General features: G+C 43.7%; 1 protein-coding gene across 10 annotated transcripts in view; it reads left to right on the top strand.

The window, feature by feature from the left end:
• The window catches only part of ANKRD44 (ankyrin repeat domain 44), a 157180-nt gene that overhangs the window by 99717 nt on the left and 41015 nt on the right, over nt 1-16448 (top strand). For 5 of the 10 annotated variants that reach the window (XM_081016191.1, XM_081016187.1, XM_081016184.1 and 2 more), the window contains exons 9-13: nt 1832-1910; nt 3921-4035; nt 6542-6624; nt 11787-11850; nt 14321-14389. In XM_081016191.1, the coding sequence (XP_080872317.1) occupies nt 1832-1910; nt 3921-4035; nt 6542-6624; nt 11787-11850; nt 14321-14389 (410 nt within the window). Of the gene's footprint in view, nt 1-1831; nt 1911-3920; nt 4036-6541; nt 6625-11732; nt 11851-14320; nt 14390-16448 lie in introns of all 10 variants that reach the window. The other 5 variants (XM_081016185.1, XM_081016189.1, XM_081016188.1 and 2 more) reach the window with 1 other exon arrangement.

Here is a 16448-nt window from a genome sequence, read left to right as displayed (position 1 = left end):
CGATGTCACCGAGGGTCGTGCCATGGCCTCCCGCCAAGCAGGCATCGGACAGAACACACGACCGCCAGATTCCTTTAACGGAATACCCAAAAATTGAAGGCATAGGCGATGGCCACACCTAGCCCTTCGACACACCACAACACATTATTCCAATGCCTAACCTACCCACCAATACCACGAAAGTTGTGACGATTGCTACGAGGTAGGCGAAAAAACCAAAAAGCCTAATGCCAAATGGAAAAACTCCTACCAGGCGCCCTGGACAACCAGGGCGACCAACCTAAGGTCCATAGCAAGGCCAATGACCCAAGCCCTAACTCAAAGGGAGTGGAGGGTGGGTGACTCGCGGCGAGACGACGGCGAAGGATGAGGCCGGGGAGAGGCTGGCGCCGCAGCAAAAGGCTGCTGAACACGCCCCCTCCGAGGCACCCGGTTGGATGCCTGCAGAGGGGGCGTGGGCGCCAGCCAGGTGAGGTGGAGGCAGGGGGCTACGCCCCCTGCTAGGGGCGGTGCTCGGGCTCCCGCCCACAACCACTCCCCTCTCTTCCAGGGAGGAGAGTCTTTGTGGTTCGAGGGCCCGACCCCCGCGATGTGAAATGAATACACAAGGACACGTGATATAAGGTTTATGGGCATGGATCCCATCCACGCCAGTGGGGCAGTTCATGTCTGAAACTGCCTGTTTTTCTCATGCGCAGACCGTCCCCTTTCTCCATGCTTCCCATCCGCTACACCTCACTTGTATCCGTAAATACACCAAAACCAGCACTTTGTGCTTAGCCCGGTAGTTCATTAGCAGCCCATGCGATTCTTTCAACAGTGGGGTGACATGTTGGCGATATTCTTCTCCAGTGAGCAGTTGAGCCCCTGCATTTTGTACCTGCTGCAGCTTATGGACTAACCTCAAGCACAACCCCACTTAGATCACATTGCAGTAATCTAGCCTGAAGATTGCCACCGCGTGGATGACTGTGGTGAGGTCATCCTGGTCCAGAAACAGCCATAGTTTTCTTTCTGGCCAAAGCTGGGGAAAGGCACTCCGAGCTACTGAGGTCACGGGGGTCTGTAGTGAAAGAGAGGGGATTAGGAATCTCCTTCTTCAAGGGGAATATGACCTTAACTAAAGTAGGGAATTGACCAATTATCCGGACTTGAGAACCACCCACCCACAGCCCCTCTGTCTTTCCAGGATTCAGTCAGTTGTAGCTGATAAATTCACATAGTTTGCCCAGCTTGTGATTCTTTTTATCCCTTTTGGGTAGAAGTGAGAGCTGCCTGTAGAAAACAATGGAGAAATCCAGGATTTTATCGTAGCTGCGGTATTCTCCCTCACAGCAAAGGTGAGGGCACTTTCCAGGAAATATCTCTGCGCCCTCAACGTTTTGTAGGTCCTGGAAGCACACAATACTATTTGAGTGGTGCCTTTAATTTAAAAATAAAATAAAACACAAACTTACGTGTTTCTGCACACCTAGGGAGACCTCTGAATGAAACCACTACCTTACTTTTGGGTGGCTCTCTTTCACTTCCAAACTGATAGTGAGTTTAGGTCAGGCTTCCTCAAACTCGGTCCTCCAGATGTTTTTGGCTTACAACGCCCATGATCCCTAGCTAGCAGGACTAGTGGTCAGGGATGATGGGAATTGTAGTCTCAAAACATCTGGAGGGCCGAGGTTGAGGGAGCCTGGTTTAGGTGGTCAAAGATGAATGGCTGGATTTACTAACAACTCGTAACATTTCAGGACACCTTGCAACCCCGTGCTTATGATTAACCTGAATTGTGGTCAAATGGCAGTGGTCAGTTTGGGGCATTTTGTTTTGTTTTTGACAGAGTAAAGATGGGAAGAGTCCATTGCACATGACAGCCGTGCATGGGAGGTTTACGCGGTCTCAAACTCTCATTCAGAATGGTAAGAAGGTTCTTCCTGTTTTCTTCCTGATCCAAAGAAACCATTAATGGGGGGGGGGGGGGATTCATCGAGTTTCAATTAATTTGAATTTATTTATAAGTTGCTTTTCTGCAAAAGTTTTCAAAGCGGTGTACAACTCCCTCCCAGCTCAAATCAGATCAGCCAAAAGAGACAGCAGAAGCTGCAGATAAGACTGAATGATCTTCAGTTTATAAGTTTTTCAAACAAGCCTGTTACAATTCAAAACTCAAAGCAGCTAAATCATCACATTACAAAAGTAACCTTATATATACTTACTGATGAATTGAATTCAATGGGGCATAATTCTGAGTAGACATATATAAGATCACACTAAAACCCCTAGTGAGCAACCAAGTTTTGACTTCCATCCTGAATTAAGAAAGAGCTGGTGGCTCCCTATCGTTCTACCCGGACACTGAGGTCCAGCGCCGAGGGCCTTCTGGCGGTTCCCTCGCTGCGAGAAGCCAAGTTACAGGGAACCAGGCAGAGGGCCTTCTCGGTAGTGGCACCTGCCCTGTGGAACACCCTCCCACCAGATGTCAAAGAGAAAAATAACTATCAAACTTTTAGAATGCATCTGAAGGCAGCCCTGTTTAGGGAAGCTTTTAATCTTTAATAGGTTATTGTATTTTAGTGTTTTATTGGAAGCCGCCCAGAGTGGCTGGGGAAACCCAGCCAGATGGACAGGGTATAAATTATTATTATTATTATTATTATTATTATTATTATATATTGTTGGGGTAGGGCATCCCACAGATTAGTAGAATGACTGTATATTGGATTGTGTTGTTGTGACCATTTATCAGCAGCAGGAATGTGGAATGCTTTCCATTTGTAGGCGATGACATGCAGTCTTATTTTCTAATACAGAGCATAAGCCCTTCCCAGTTGAGTAATTCTAGCAATCTTCTAACTGCTGCTTTGCTTTATCTTGCCACTTCCTCTTAACAGTTGTGAATCAATACAGTCAGTACAGGCCAATCGGAGCCAGTTTAACAAGATAGTACACCCATGTATGGGAGTGTTATTGCCTTATTGTTTACTTGTATGCAGGCTTGGCCATAGATAAACCAGATGACGGAGGTGGTTCTTTCTAATTTTGTCAGTTCGTCATCTCACAAAGCTGCCGAGGGGCATGATAAAGAAAAAGTTTATGATATATATGGACAATGTAGGTCAGCTTCCCCTAACTTGGTGCCCTCCATGGTAGATTGGGGGTTTAGATTAAAGCCATCATATCTAGTTCTGCCCTCAAAAAATATTTTCTGTCAAAGAAAATCTAAGACAAAAAATCTAGATGTTAATTTTGCCTAAATCTGAAAAAGAAATTTTATAGCATCCTTTACTGGTGAGTAGAACGCTGTTGTTGTTGTATTATAATGTAGCATAAGATCTGCTACCAATGTATTGGAGAAGCAATGTGAATAAAATATTTCAGCCTATTTGGTAGAGATGTGATACACACACACACACACACACACACACACACACACACTGAGCTAAATAACTTCCACAAAAGAAGAACTCTTACCTAGAAAGTTTCAAGACAGAGCTAGAGGTGAACTTGCTAACTGCATTCAAAACTTAGCATATGTCATTAAAAGTATGTTAGCTTTCTATCTAAAGAGGTTATTAAATGCTCTGAAGTTGAACAGATATATTTGCCCTATTTATATGAGCGAGAGGGGAATTATTAAGTAAACTTTCACAATTGCATGGCAATAATTTTCAGGTGAGCCTGTGTAATATAACATCACACACTCAGTCATTATTTCTGCTGTAGGAACACAGTGAGTGCACAGCTAATGCCTAGCTTACCCTGCCCCCGAAATCGTTTATATTGTGACTAGTGAGAAGACTTGAAATAACTTGCATCATCTCTTCAGGCTGGTGTTGATGAGTGACCTATATTCCTAGTGAGTAATGTGAAATCTTTGGTAGCTGAATTGCACTTGATCCTTATTTCTGTGTTAAAAATGTCATTTCCAGGAGGTGAAATTGACTGTGTTGATAAGGATGGCAACACCCCTCTCCATGTGGCTGCAAGATATGGACACGAGCTTTTGATTAACACCCTAATAACCAGTGGAGCTGATGCTGCCAGGTAAGTTGCTGAAGAAATACGTTTTTTGGAGGTTTAGCAATGACTGACTGTATAAGGTTTGTTGTGAATATGCTAGCACAGGGGTAGGCAACCTAAGGCCCGGGGGCCAGATGCGGCCCAATCGCCATCTCAATCCGGCCTGTGGATGGTGCGGGAGTCAGCGTGTTTTTATATGAGTAGAATGTGTGCTTTTATTTAAAATGCATCTGTGGGTTATTTGTGGGGAATAGGAATTCATTCCCCCCCCCCAATATAGTCCGGCCCCCCCACATGGTCTGAGGGACAGTGGACCGGCCCCCGCTGAAAAAGTTTGCTGACCCCTGCCCTAGAATATATGATCTATGTTTACCAATAAATCATTGGAAAATACTTCCTAGATTTTTGGTTTTATTAATCTCTCTAGAGCATGGGTAGGCAACCTGTGGATGGTCTGGGAATCAGTGTGTTTTTATATGAGTAGAAAGTGTCCTTTTATTTAAAATGCATCTCTAGGTTATTCGTGGGGCCTGCCTGGTGTTTTGACACAAGTAAAATGTGTGCTTTTATTTAAAATGCATCTCTGGGTTATTTGTGAGGCATAGGAATTCGTTCATTCCCCCCCCCAAAATATATATATATATAGTCCGGCCCCCCACATGGTCTGAGGGACAGTGGACCAGCCCACGGCTGAAAAAGGTTGCTGACCCCTGTGCTAGCACATAAGTGCTCATTCAACATGTAACCATATGGATTCCGCGGTTGCAAATTCTTGTTTTTTAAGATACCTAATTCCTGGCTGATACCAAATAAATGTCGATAAAACCACAGAAGGTACAGAATAGCATATGCTTAACTATCTTTACCGAAACCACTGTGAATTAAAATGGGTATTTAACTTTGGTTGGATTATATCAGGGATCAGCAAACTTTTTCAGCAGGGAGCCGGTCCACTGTAACCTCGGACCTTGTGGGGGGCTGGACTATATTTTGAAAAAAATAATAATAACAAATTCCTAGGCCCCACAAATAACCCAGAGATTCATTTTAAATAAAAGGACACATTCTACTCATGTAAAAACATGCTGATTCCCGGACTGTCCACGGGCCGGATTTAGAAGGCGATTGGGCCGGATCCGGCCCCCGGGCCTTAGTTTGCCTACCCATGGATTATACTGTATATAACATTTGCAAAGCTAATTTAGTTATGTCGCTGTCTTTTGGATCGCACAGTTTAAGAAATTTTTATGCTTCTATTTGCAGTGGAAAACGGAAAATTATATAGTGTTTAGATCGTTGCTCTATATAGATTTAGAGGCGAGGTGGGTCGGGAGATGACCATTTTGAGAACTGCAACCTTTTTGGCTTCTTCCTTTATAAATTTCAATCTACTCCTTTTCTAAGTGTTTAAGGTAAAAAAAAAAAAAAAAGGAGAGAAGAACGCCAGCATGAAAACTAGGTTGAGCAATCTGGGTTATCTGCTCAAAATTTCTATTACACGCTTCAGTGACCTGTAGGTTGATCAAATAAAACAGCTCTGTCAGTGGCTGAAATGCCCAGTGAAGTGAAAAGCCGGCTTGGAAGTACTGGGAAGACAGCCATTATAGAAGGAAATTAGTTCCCAGGGATCTAGAATGAAATTCTGAGACACCCATTTGTCAAGATCCTATTGTGATCTTCTAAGTAGATGTCGAGCAGTAGGGATTTTGCTGTGGAATGAGCAGAAAAACAAAGCAGAAGGCCATTAATTAAAATAGTTATGTGTTATAAAGGGATACGGGATAAAATCAAGACGTGGACAGCTGGGTCATCAGCTTATCCTTGGTGCAGCAGAGGGAGCGCATTGCAGGAGAGAGACCGGTTTATATTCAGATGGGAATATTTTTAGGCTGTAGACAGAAATTATGCAATAGCCGGTCTATCAGAGGACAGAAGCTGCGTTGGACCATTTATTTATTTTTTGCAACATATGGAAGAGCTCTGCAGATTAATGCAATGGTTTTGCCAGCCTGTCTGGCCTCATATTTGTGTGTCACAGAGATTTCAAAGTGTTTGATATGGCAGGCTTCTTGCTAGGAGTTGTGTAAGCATGAAAGTGGTCTATTAAACTCAAAGCCGAATAAGGCACCATTAGGAAACTCACGGTGCTTGTCTGCTGCATTCAACCTAGCTTTAAGCAGATCATTCTGTCCGGGCAAGGATTCCAGATTGTATATTAGAATAATCTCCCCCCTCTCCTCCTCCAGTGCACCCCCTAAATCTCTTCTGGGGATTCCCCTGACCCTCCAGGGGAATGTGGGCATGTGTGGGGAGAAGAGAGGGACAAATTCCACTTGTTTTAGTTCTGGCACAACTATTTAGTTGAATACTACTCTCCCTGACTGTTGAATTTGCCTAGGTTTCCCTGAGATGACAGCCAACACTTAAATAACTTCCCTCTTGAGTAGATCAAAAAAACAACAACTTTGAGATGGCTCCACCTGATTTCTTTCTGAAAGAATTTGCACAGAGGTTCCTTTGTGTTTTTCAGATGCGGCGTCCATAGAATGTTCCCCTTACACTTGGCAGCACTAAATGCCCATGCAGACTGCTGTAGGAAGTTGCTGTCATCAGGTAAGCAAATGAAGAAAATGCAAAGCTCAGTTAACATTGCAAGTGAGCTGCTTGTGGGTCCTTCTTTTGGTTAGCGTTGTGTGCTCATGTTACTAAAATCTAAAGGCTTCATTTCCTGTTTCATGTTTGTGGCGCTAGCTGCATGTGCTTATTTGTGCAAACCCCTACCTATGTGCATGCGTATGAATTCCTATCATCTGTACTGCTTGTGGTTGAAGCACAGTGTATGCTTTTTTCTTCACTGATGGCCATAGGGAATTAGGAACTTTTGTCTATGGTATGTTCCTGGTGGTGGAAGTGGGGTGGGGGTGGGGGAAGCAATTTTCAAGACTTCACCCTGCAGTAGCCTGAAAATCTGCACCATAGGGTTGGAAGACCCTGCTCCAAGAGTGTGGTGGCATGCTTCAAGGAGAAGGAGAAATTGGAAAAAAATTGCTACCCCCCTTCCCTGCCATTGGAAATCTCCAATGGAACAGCAACTTGGGATCCAAGGCTTAGATTTCAATTCTGCATCCACATAATCTGGAAGTAAATCTCACTGGATTTAGGCCCCACCTGCACTTCACATCTAAAGCAGTATCATACCACTTGAAACAGTCATGGCTTCCCCCCCCCCCCAAAAAAAGAATTCTGGGCATTGTAGTTTGTTCAGGGTGCTGAAAGTTGTTAGGAGACCCCTGTTCCCCTCACAGAGCTATAATTATCAGAGTGGCTTAATAATCAGTCCTTCTCCAAAGAGAACTCTGGGAATCACAGCTCAGTGAGGGGAGTTAGGGGTCTCCTAACAACTCTCAGCGGGACGTGGGTGGCGCTGTGGGTAAAACCTCAGTGCCTAGGACTTGCCGATCGAAAGGTCGGTGGTTCGAATCCCCACGGCGGGGTGCGCTCCCGTTGCTCGGTCCCAGCGCCTGCCAACCTAGCAGTTCGAAAGCATGTCAAAGTGCAAGTAGATAAATAGGGACCGCTTACTGGCGGGAAAGTAAACGGTGTTTCCGTGTGCTGCGCTGGAACGCCAGATGCAGCTTTGTCACGCTGGCCATGTGACCCGGAAGTGTCTCCGGACAGCGCTGGCCCCTGGCCTCTTAAGTGAGATGGGCGCACAACCCTAGAGTCGGACACGACTGGCCCGTATGGGCAGGGGTACCTTTACCTTTAACAACTCTCATCACCTTAGCAGACAAGTATAGGATCATGTTGCTCTTGTATTTTCAGAGTGAATGATAAAACTTTGGTGCATTGTAAGATTAGGAAATTGGTTTTCCCTTGCTGCCTTTTTTTTTTTTAAGCGCTTTATCATATTTTAGATTCCTAATTTGGATGTAATACAGTTTTTATTATTATCTTCTGCATGTGTAAGAACTCAGAAATATTATAATTCATATTATTTATATAATATTAATATTATTTATAGATGAAGTTGGCTAAAAGGATATAGAAACCTTGTGTTGTACCAGTTTTAATGTCCCTGACTGCATAAATCAAGAGTCTTAAGCTCAAATGCATTGGGTGGGAACCAAATCCATCGCCATAAGTTTTGATGTGTGAGTGGAGGCCAGTAATAGAAGCAGTGACTTGGTTAAATTTTATTAAAAATGCCCCAACTATCCCAAGCCAATATCCCACCTTTCTACCACGTCTAACAAAATTCCTTCATTAGCATTAGCACTATTGGTGTCTTCATGTGTTGGCTCCCCACATCTCGACCTGCACCTTCAGATGCCCCACCATTTTCAGCTCCCCCTCCCCCAATGTACTACTCCTTCTCCTCAAAATTATTAAAACAACTGAACCCCTCTTGCCAATCTAAATAGTTCTTGAATCTTAGTTTTGTTTCCTGCTTTTTGCACTTGGCTGCAAATTTAAATGGAATGGAGAAGAGAGAAATGCGCTCTACGTGGGGCTAACTTTGAAGGTGACCCAGAAACTGCAATTAATCCAGAATGTGGCAACTAGACTGGTGACTGGGAGTGGCCGCCGGGACCACATAACACCGGTTCTGAGAGATCTGCATTGGCTCCCAGTACGTTTCCGAGCACAATTCAAAGTGTTGGTGCTGACCTTTAAAGCCCTAAACGGCCTCGGTCCAGTATGCCTGAAGGAGCGTCTCCTCCCCCATCGTTCAGCCCAGACACTGAGGTCCAGCACCGAGGGCCTTCTGGCGGTTCCCTCACTGCAAGAAGTGAGGTTACAGGGAACCAGACAGAGGGCCTTCTTGGTAGTGGCGCCCGCCCTGTGGAACGCCCTCGCACCAGATGTGAAGGAAATAAACAGCTAACTTCTCTTTAAAAGACATGTGAAAGCAGCCTTGGTTAGGGCATTGCTAAGGGCATTGCTTCTGAATGTGAAGGTTCAGTAACTGGTGTGGAAATGGCATCGTGAACTGCCATTCGGGCTTTTATTTCTGACAGCCCTTTCAAAAACCAGAAGCCACGCTTACGAAGCCACACTACTGGCTTCACATACAGAAAGTTGGTGCCACGCAAATGTGATCAGACATAGTTTCGTCCAGCTCCACACCCGAAACATTTGCACAGACAGCGGCCTCTCCTTCCTCGTGTTCTACATTTTCCGGTGTCGAAAATATTGGGGAAGTAGGCCATTTTGTAATGTGGGAACAACCCCTGCGTTACAAAAACGGAGCTTCCCTTCCCTCTGGGGGGAAAACGTGTCGTTTAAAATGCCCCACGTGTTGTTCAGTGTATGGTTAGAAACTTGTCAGCATTAATCATTTACGTCCCCGCTTCCTAAGCATGGATAGAAGTGCTTTGTTTAATCTGAGGTACAATGGCAGCTTGCCTTTCTCTGAAGAGGCCACCTCTATGACTTGACTGTTCCTTTTTAAAGCTCCTGCACTGAGGGAGGATAAGCCGCTCTCACTCCTTGTCCTTGCATTTTTAGCAGCCCAGCTGTCTGCTTAATTTTAAGACCACCAATACTAGAGCGAACCACACTGGCAGGGCGTAACTGGGCAGCTGCACCTCCAAATTTAGGAGAGTGGTGCAAGAGTATTAGAAACATGGCTTAGGATTTTACCTCTCCATATCTCTTAGGGATCGTCCCTACTTTCCTCAGGGAGACCCACTCAAATGCTGAATCGGAGCAAACGTTGCTCTACCGTATTGATGTTTGCTCTAATTCAGTGGTAAAGAGCAGGTTTGTTTACCCCCCCCCCCAAAAAAATATTCATTTTATAACACAAATAAAAAACACAAACAGAAAAGACAAACAATACGAACAAATTCTTGTCATATCCTTATTTTTCTAAACATTGTTAAGTGGGCTTCCCCACTTAACATGTATCATAATTTCTAACCATCTTTTAGGTTTGTCATTGTTATTGTTATTTATTAGATTTATATACCGTCCTTCATCCATAATATCTCAGGGTGCTTCACAGAATAAAATACAGGATAAGGACGAGTAAATAAGTAAAGCCAAGCAGCCAAATAATAACCTCCCCTCGCCCTTCCTACAGAGCCATTTAAAAGGCTGTGGAATATTAATCTGCCAAAGGCCTAGTTGAAGAGGAATGCCTTCGCCTGGCGCCTAAAATATATATAATGAAGGTGCCATTCGAATCTCCCTGGGGAAGAGCATTCCGCAAACGGGGAGCCACCACAGAGAAAGTCATGTTGTCACCCTCTGGGCCACATGTACACGAAGGAGGTACACGAAGAAGGGCTTCAGATTAAGATGGTTTATATGAGGAGATGTGGTCCTTCAGGTATCCTGAGCTATTGAAGGCTTTTAAGCTGTTTAAGGTTTCCCTGTGGGAAAGTGGCCGGGCAAGCGAAAGTGTGGATGAGCCCATAGGTGACTCAGAAGCATAGAAGCTGCCTTATACTGACACAGGCTTTTGGGTCATGTAGCTTAATAGTTTCTACACTGATTGACAGTGGCTCTCCAGGATGTGTTTATTTATTTCATAAAATCTATACATCACTTGATTGTAAAAAACAAAACAACAAAAAAAAACCCTCAAAGCGGTTTACAAACAGGAGTCTTTTTTGGGATGCAAAACATATGTTGTACAACTGTACTACTGTATTCTTTATAGAGGTAGTAACAGTAGTATGATCATTATTGTGCTTGGGTGTGGCCTTTTACTGCCCTCCCCCCACCCTGATCACTGAGGAATCACTAGTCTTCTACTAAACTTAAAAAATTAAAATAAAAAATCAGTTTACAACTTTTCCAAAAATAGTTCCAAAACTGCTCAAGCATAAGAGGGAATTGTCCGCTCGCCCATCAGTTAATATGGTGTCACAGGCATATAAATATGACAAGGACAGTAACAGTAAAAACGTATCATCTTTTTTCCATAGTAGCACCAATTGAGCTGTGTTTGGGATTTTTATTAGGTACCTCCTCAAAAAACAAACAAACAAACAAACAAACAGACAAACACACACCCTTTCCAAGGAGTAAAAAAGGACAAAAACCTTTCTCCCAACAATAGGAAATAAATAAATAAACCCATGCGCATGATGCACAGAACAAAGCAGTCAGAAATATTTCCACATCTGTGAGAATGTATTGTCTGTAGGCACCCTTAGGGAAAAATAATCGCAATCCCTTTCTCCCTTTCCCAAAGAATATCCATCCATTCCACAACTTAACGGTGAATTTTTACCGTGCCCTTGCTTCGATAAACTTTTGCTGTTTTCCATATAAAGCGTTCGCATTTTCCTAGAAAGTCACCCTTTCTCTCTCTCCCCCCCCCCCCCGGCACAGAATCTGAAGCCATCAATAAATAAAAATCCTATTTGAGGCCTGCTGAGGCAATCTCTGTGACTCCCTTGTTTCCTTTGCAGAGCTTTCTGCCTTCGTGCCCTGCTGTCAGTTCTCTCGATAGCAATCTGCCTCATAAATGCCTGCTGCATGATTTAAATACTTATATAGCACAGGGCTGAATGTGAAAATAGATTCTTTCTGACTTTACGGTTCTTCTTTATGCAGCTGCCAAGCTTGAGCAGCCCCTGTCCGTTTCCATGACAACCTCTTGCTGACTACAGTTGTGTCTGCATTCTCTAATTTTTGTGTTGTTGGGGTTTTTTTCTGACTAACTGATTTTTCTGTCTCTGCAATGTTTCTTGCGGTTTAACTAGGACAAAAGTATAGCATAGTATCCATGTTTAGTAATGAGCACGTGCTGTCTGCAGGCTTTGAAATAGACACCCCAGATAAATTTGGAAGAACGTGCCTCCATGCCGCTGCTGCAGGAGGGTAAGTGGTTTTGAAATCGTAACTGCCAAGTTATATATAATTTCAGTTCTGTGGCCTCTCCGCAAAATAAATTGGTTCCAAATAAGGAATAGCGAAAGACTGCATAAAAACGTTGTTTCCGAGGATTGGTATTTTGTGTTTCACGCATGCAAACTCACACTTGAGGAAAAAATAAACTCTGTGCCTGTTTAAGCAAACACCACTGTTCTCCTGTCATAGATTGCTCAGCCCTCATTTGAGTCTTCCCTCCTCTTCTGACTCATTGTATTCTCAAGCACTCATGTGACTGCTGTGGTTTATCATTTAGGAAATCCCATCTGCAAAGCTTAATCTTGCAAATGAATCGTATGGCCCTCGCAATAAACTGGGTTTTGTGGGAGCAGCATTAAATTAAAAGATCCGAGGCCTACATGGAATTCCATCTTCTCCCTGTCCCATTTGTCCATACATGCCACTTGCAGAAAAGAGAGCACCATATCCTATACAGTGGTACCTCAGGTTAAGTACTTAATTCATTCCGGAGGTCCATTCTTAACCTGAAACTGTTCTTAACCTGAAGCACCACTTTAGCTAATGGGGCCTCGCGCTGCCGGAGCACGATTTCTGTTCTCATCCTGAAGCAAAGTTCTTAACCTGAAGCACTATTTCTGGGTTAGCGGAGTCTGGAACCTGAAGCGTATGTAACCTGAAGCGTATGTAACCCGAGGTACCACTGTCATCCTAAACCACAGCATAGAATGCATTGCTTCTCAGCAGGCTGCTAATTTAATACATCGTTTTTCTCTCTCAGCGGGGAACAGTACAGTGCTACCTCGTCGAGCGTCCGGTATCCATTCTGGAGCCCCAGACGCTCGACGAAAGAGTCGCTGACAGAGCATCACTCTGGACGTGCGCGTGGAGCAGTTTTGCACTTCTACGCGTGCGCTAAGCAGCAAACCCGAAAGTAACCCATTCCAGTACTTCCGGGTTTGCTGTGGACGTCCGCCGAAATGGACTATCGAAGGGGCGGACATTCGCAGAAGTATGACTGTAGCTACTCCTTCCATGACAAGGGAGTTGCCACCATGACCTGATCTATGTGATACTATGTGAGACCTAGCATGTCTACTATGTCTACTGCATTAGACAAGGAACTATATTTTAACCTGGGCCCTCTGCTATACCATACTTAAATACCCTAAACGTTGATTTAAACCTGGATTGAGTTAATAATAAGTGGCCTTCTGTTAGAGAGCACAAGTTGCACTAGATGGTTGTTTACTACCTCTTCTGCCTGAGCAGATTTTTTTTTGTCCTGTCTTATCCAGGCCAGACCAGCTCAAAGAAGTGAACACTTTGTTCTTTTTTCATACAGGCCAAATAACTAAATTGCCATCCTGGAAGGCAAGTTGCCAGAAAGAGGGGAAAGCAATCCTCATCCTGTAATTCTGTAGCCAAATCTTTCATTTTAACAGACTGTGCCCTCCCCTTGTATCAAAGGCTAGCCGTAAAACAAGTCTTAACGTCCACCGTTCCCACATTTGTGCATATCAGGACTTAGTTTTTAGCATGAAAGAGGCTAAACAGGCAACAGATTTTAAGGGGTTTGGTACAGTTCTGATGTTTAAGAGACAGACCAATTGAAAAAGAATGTCAGCTCTTTCATTCATAATAAGTCCTGCATCCAACAAACGTCAATACTGGGGGAGCCAACATACTGCTCCCCAAATGCTGGTCTTACAACCCCAGTCAATATGGTGAATGGTATGAGATGATGGCAGTTGCAGTCATCTGGAGGGCACTGCATGAGATACCCATTTAGCAAACTGAAGACACCTCCCACATTGAAGGAAATTCTCCTGCACATAAAAAACTTGCAACAATGAATGGGGACTGTGATTTCTTGACCACAGTGAGAGTTGTGAAGGAGAACTTCTTGATAGATCATGCCTTTAATGTCTTAACAAAATTTTGAAATGAATTGGCTGCAGTGGTTCTTTCCGATTAAACGGTTGGGGTTAAATTTGTATAGATTAATTTAAAACAGTCCTTTGTTATATGCTCTGAAGAAAATCACATTGGTTTATTCAGTGGCAGGTATTATGACTTAAAGTAGGTTAACCGGGGCTCCCAATCCTTTGGAAGAATTATTCATGGCTCCCATCAGACTGCCTATGATCACTCATCCACCAGAGGCGTAGCCGGCATGTGTGGTGTTGTCAAAGGAACATGGCTACCCTCACATGTTCCTGGTACCATTTGCCTGAATAGGACTATGCTGGCTAATTCAGAAGGTATCCCAAGGATTTCTGTGTGGACAGAAGAGATATTTACAAATTGTTCTTTCAGTTGTTCTTGCTTAGATTGCTTATCCTAGCTGGTTCTTCCCAGAACCCGAACTGTTAATGGAGAAACTCCCTGCCCCTCCATCAATGCGAAGTGTCTGTTTTATTTCAGTTCATGCATTCTCTTCCTTTCTTTGTCTTTTCAGTAACGTTGATTGTGTAAAACTCTTGCAGAGCAGTGGAGCAGATTTCAATAAAAAAGACAAACATGGAAGGTTTGTAATTTACCGTACTTAAAAAAAAATTCAAAATGAAAGACAAGAACTTTAGCCCTAACAATACATGAGTATAACAGACAAAACTAAAGGAAGCTCATCCTTGACTTCTAAAACTCGACCCTTGATGAAAGCTACATAACACAATTCCTGATGCTGGCATATTTCTGCTCAGATCTAGAATGCCACAGACAAACATTGGGCTTCTGCATCCAGATCTCAAATCTGTCTAAGGGCTCTTGAGTACGTAGCCCGGTCCTGATTTCGTAGCACTGGGTTTTTTCCGCCCCTCCCTCCCTCCTGAAGTTTTAGGTTATTTTTGATAGGCTGAAGTGTGAGCATGAGAAGATGAGAATGAGAAACTGAGACAGATGGTGGCAGTGGTTATACGTTGCTGTGGGGCTGCCCCTTATTTAAATCTCCACCTGAGCAGGACAGGAAAAAGGCATCCCCTGTAGTATATTGCTGCCTCAAGTGTAATGCCAAAAAATACAGGTGCAGTCTACACTGAATCCATAAAATAGATTTTTGTTCTTTCTATTAAAAAAAATCACCTGCCACCAATGGCTTATTCTTTCCTCTTTCTTTCCCAATACAGTTTGGATTCTTGAATGCTTTTAACTGCAACTGCTTTTAGAGTACTTTTGACTGCAATAGTTTTTTGAATGTTTTAACTGGTTTATAATGTTTCTGCTCTTAAATTGTGTATCTGTTTGCTTCTCTGGGCTCCTTCCGGAGGAAGCTTGGGATATAGATTTGATAAATAAAAAATAAGCAATTTTTGCTTTGCTTTTGGCCCAAACTGCATTAATGTGCCAATGTATAAAGAGGTCATCGAGCAGCACTCATTTTTATCAAGTATTGCCAAGCGTATGTATAACCAGTGCTCCCTAACCTTACATGCAGTGCTTTTTTTCTGGGGGGGGGGTACGCAGGGGTACGCATACCCCTAAACATTTTGTGAATCTAAGTTTGGCCTCATTAAGGGGCAGTATATGTTAGTTTCTGTTTGCCACTGAGCAGCTGCTTAAAGTCACAAGGCTCTGTTTACATTCCAGAGACAGTCCAGGCTATTGGAAGTCTCATAGGAGAAGGGAGACGGATGTGACGTACTGGTTTCTCTGTTCCTTTGTTCGTTTGTTGTTCAGTTGCTCTCTGCTTTCATAGAGAGAGGATGTATATTTCTTTGCTGTCTGCGTAAGAAATAAAGCATAGTGATGTAGCCATAAATCTCATCACTTCCGCATGCTGTTTTGGATTCTCTGCTGAATGGGGGAACGTGCCTGAGGCCTTATCAAAGGCTCAGGTCGTTAATTATTCGCCGGAGGGCGATTCTGAAGGACTCGGCCTGAAGATGAGCTTTATCAGCTTGGCCGAGTGGAGATTCTGACAGTATTTCAGTATGAGTAGGAAAATGAGAGCACCCCTAAACATTTATATATTTTTTTTAGAAAAAAAGCACTGCTTATATGTGTTTCTGGATGTAAGATATACTTTTCATAAGTCTTGGTGGAGAAGATGGCTAAGTTACTGCCCTTAGTCAAGCAACAAAGTAAGAGGGCAAGCTTTGTTGAAAAGGCTAACAAAGAATCACAGTGAAGAAAGGCTTCATAGGGCAGGGATGGAGAACCCATGGCCTCCCGGATGTTCTGGGTTACAATCCCATCTCTAGGAGGAGGGCCACAGGTTCTCTACCCCCACCACAGAGAAAGCTCCTGGAGCTGCAGTTGATATTATGGTGAGTACAGTGGTACCTCGGGTTAAGAACTTAATTCGTTCTGGAGGTCCGTTCTTAACCTGAAACTGTTCTTAACCTGAAGCACCATTTTAGCTAATGGGGCCTCCCGCTGCTGCCGTGCTGCCACTGCACAATTTCTGTTCTCATCCTGAAGCAAAGTTCTTAACCTGAGGTACTATTTCTAGGTTAGCGGAGTCTATAACCCGAAGCGTATGTAACCTGAAGTGTCTGTAACCCGAGGTACCACTCACTGTACAGAACTAAGCAGGACGGTGCTCCCCTCTCAGTGAATGCATAGGTGCTGAAAATAATGTTTACATC

This window comes from Podarcis pityusensis (genome assembly GCF_964106645.2).
Source record: "Podarcis pityusensis genome assembly, chromosome: 1".
In the NCBI taxonomy this organism is placed as follows: domain Eukaryota; kingdom Metazoa; phylum Chordata; class Lepidosauria; order Squamata; family Lacertidae; genus Podarcis; species Podarcis pityusensis.
This window is presented reverse-complemented; position numbering and strand designations above follow the sequence as displayed.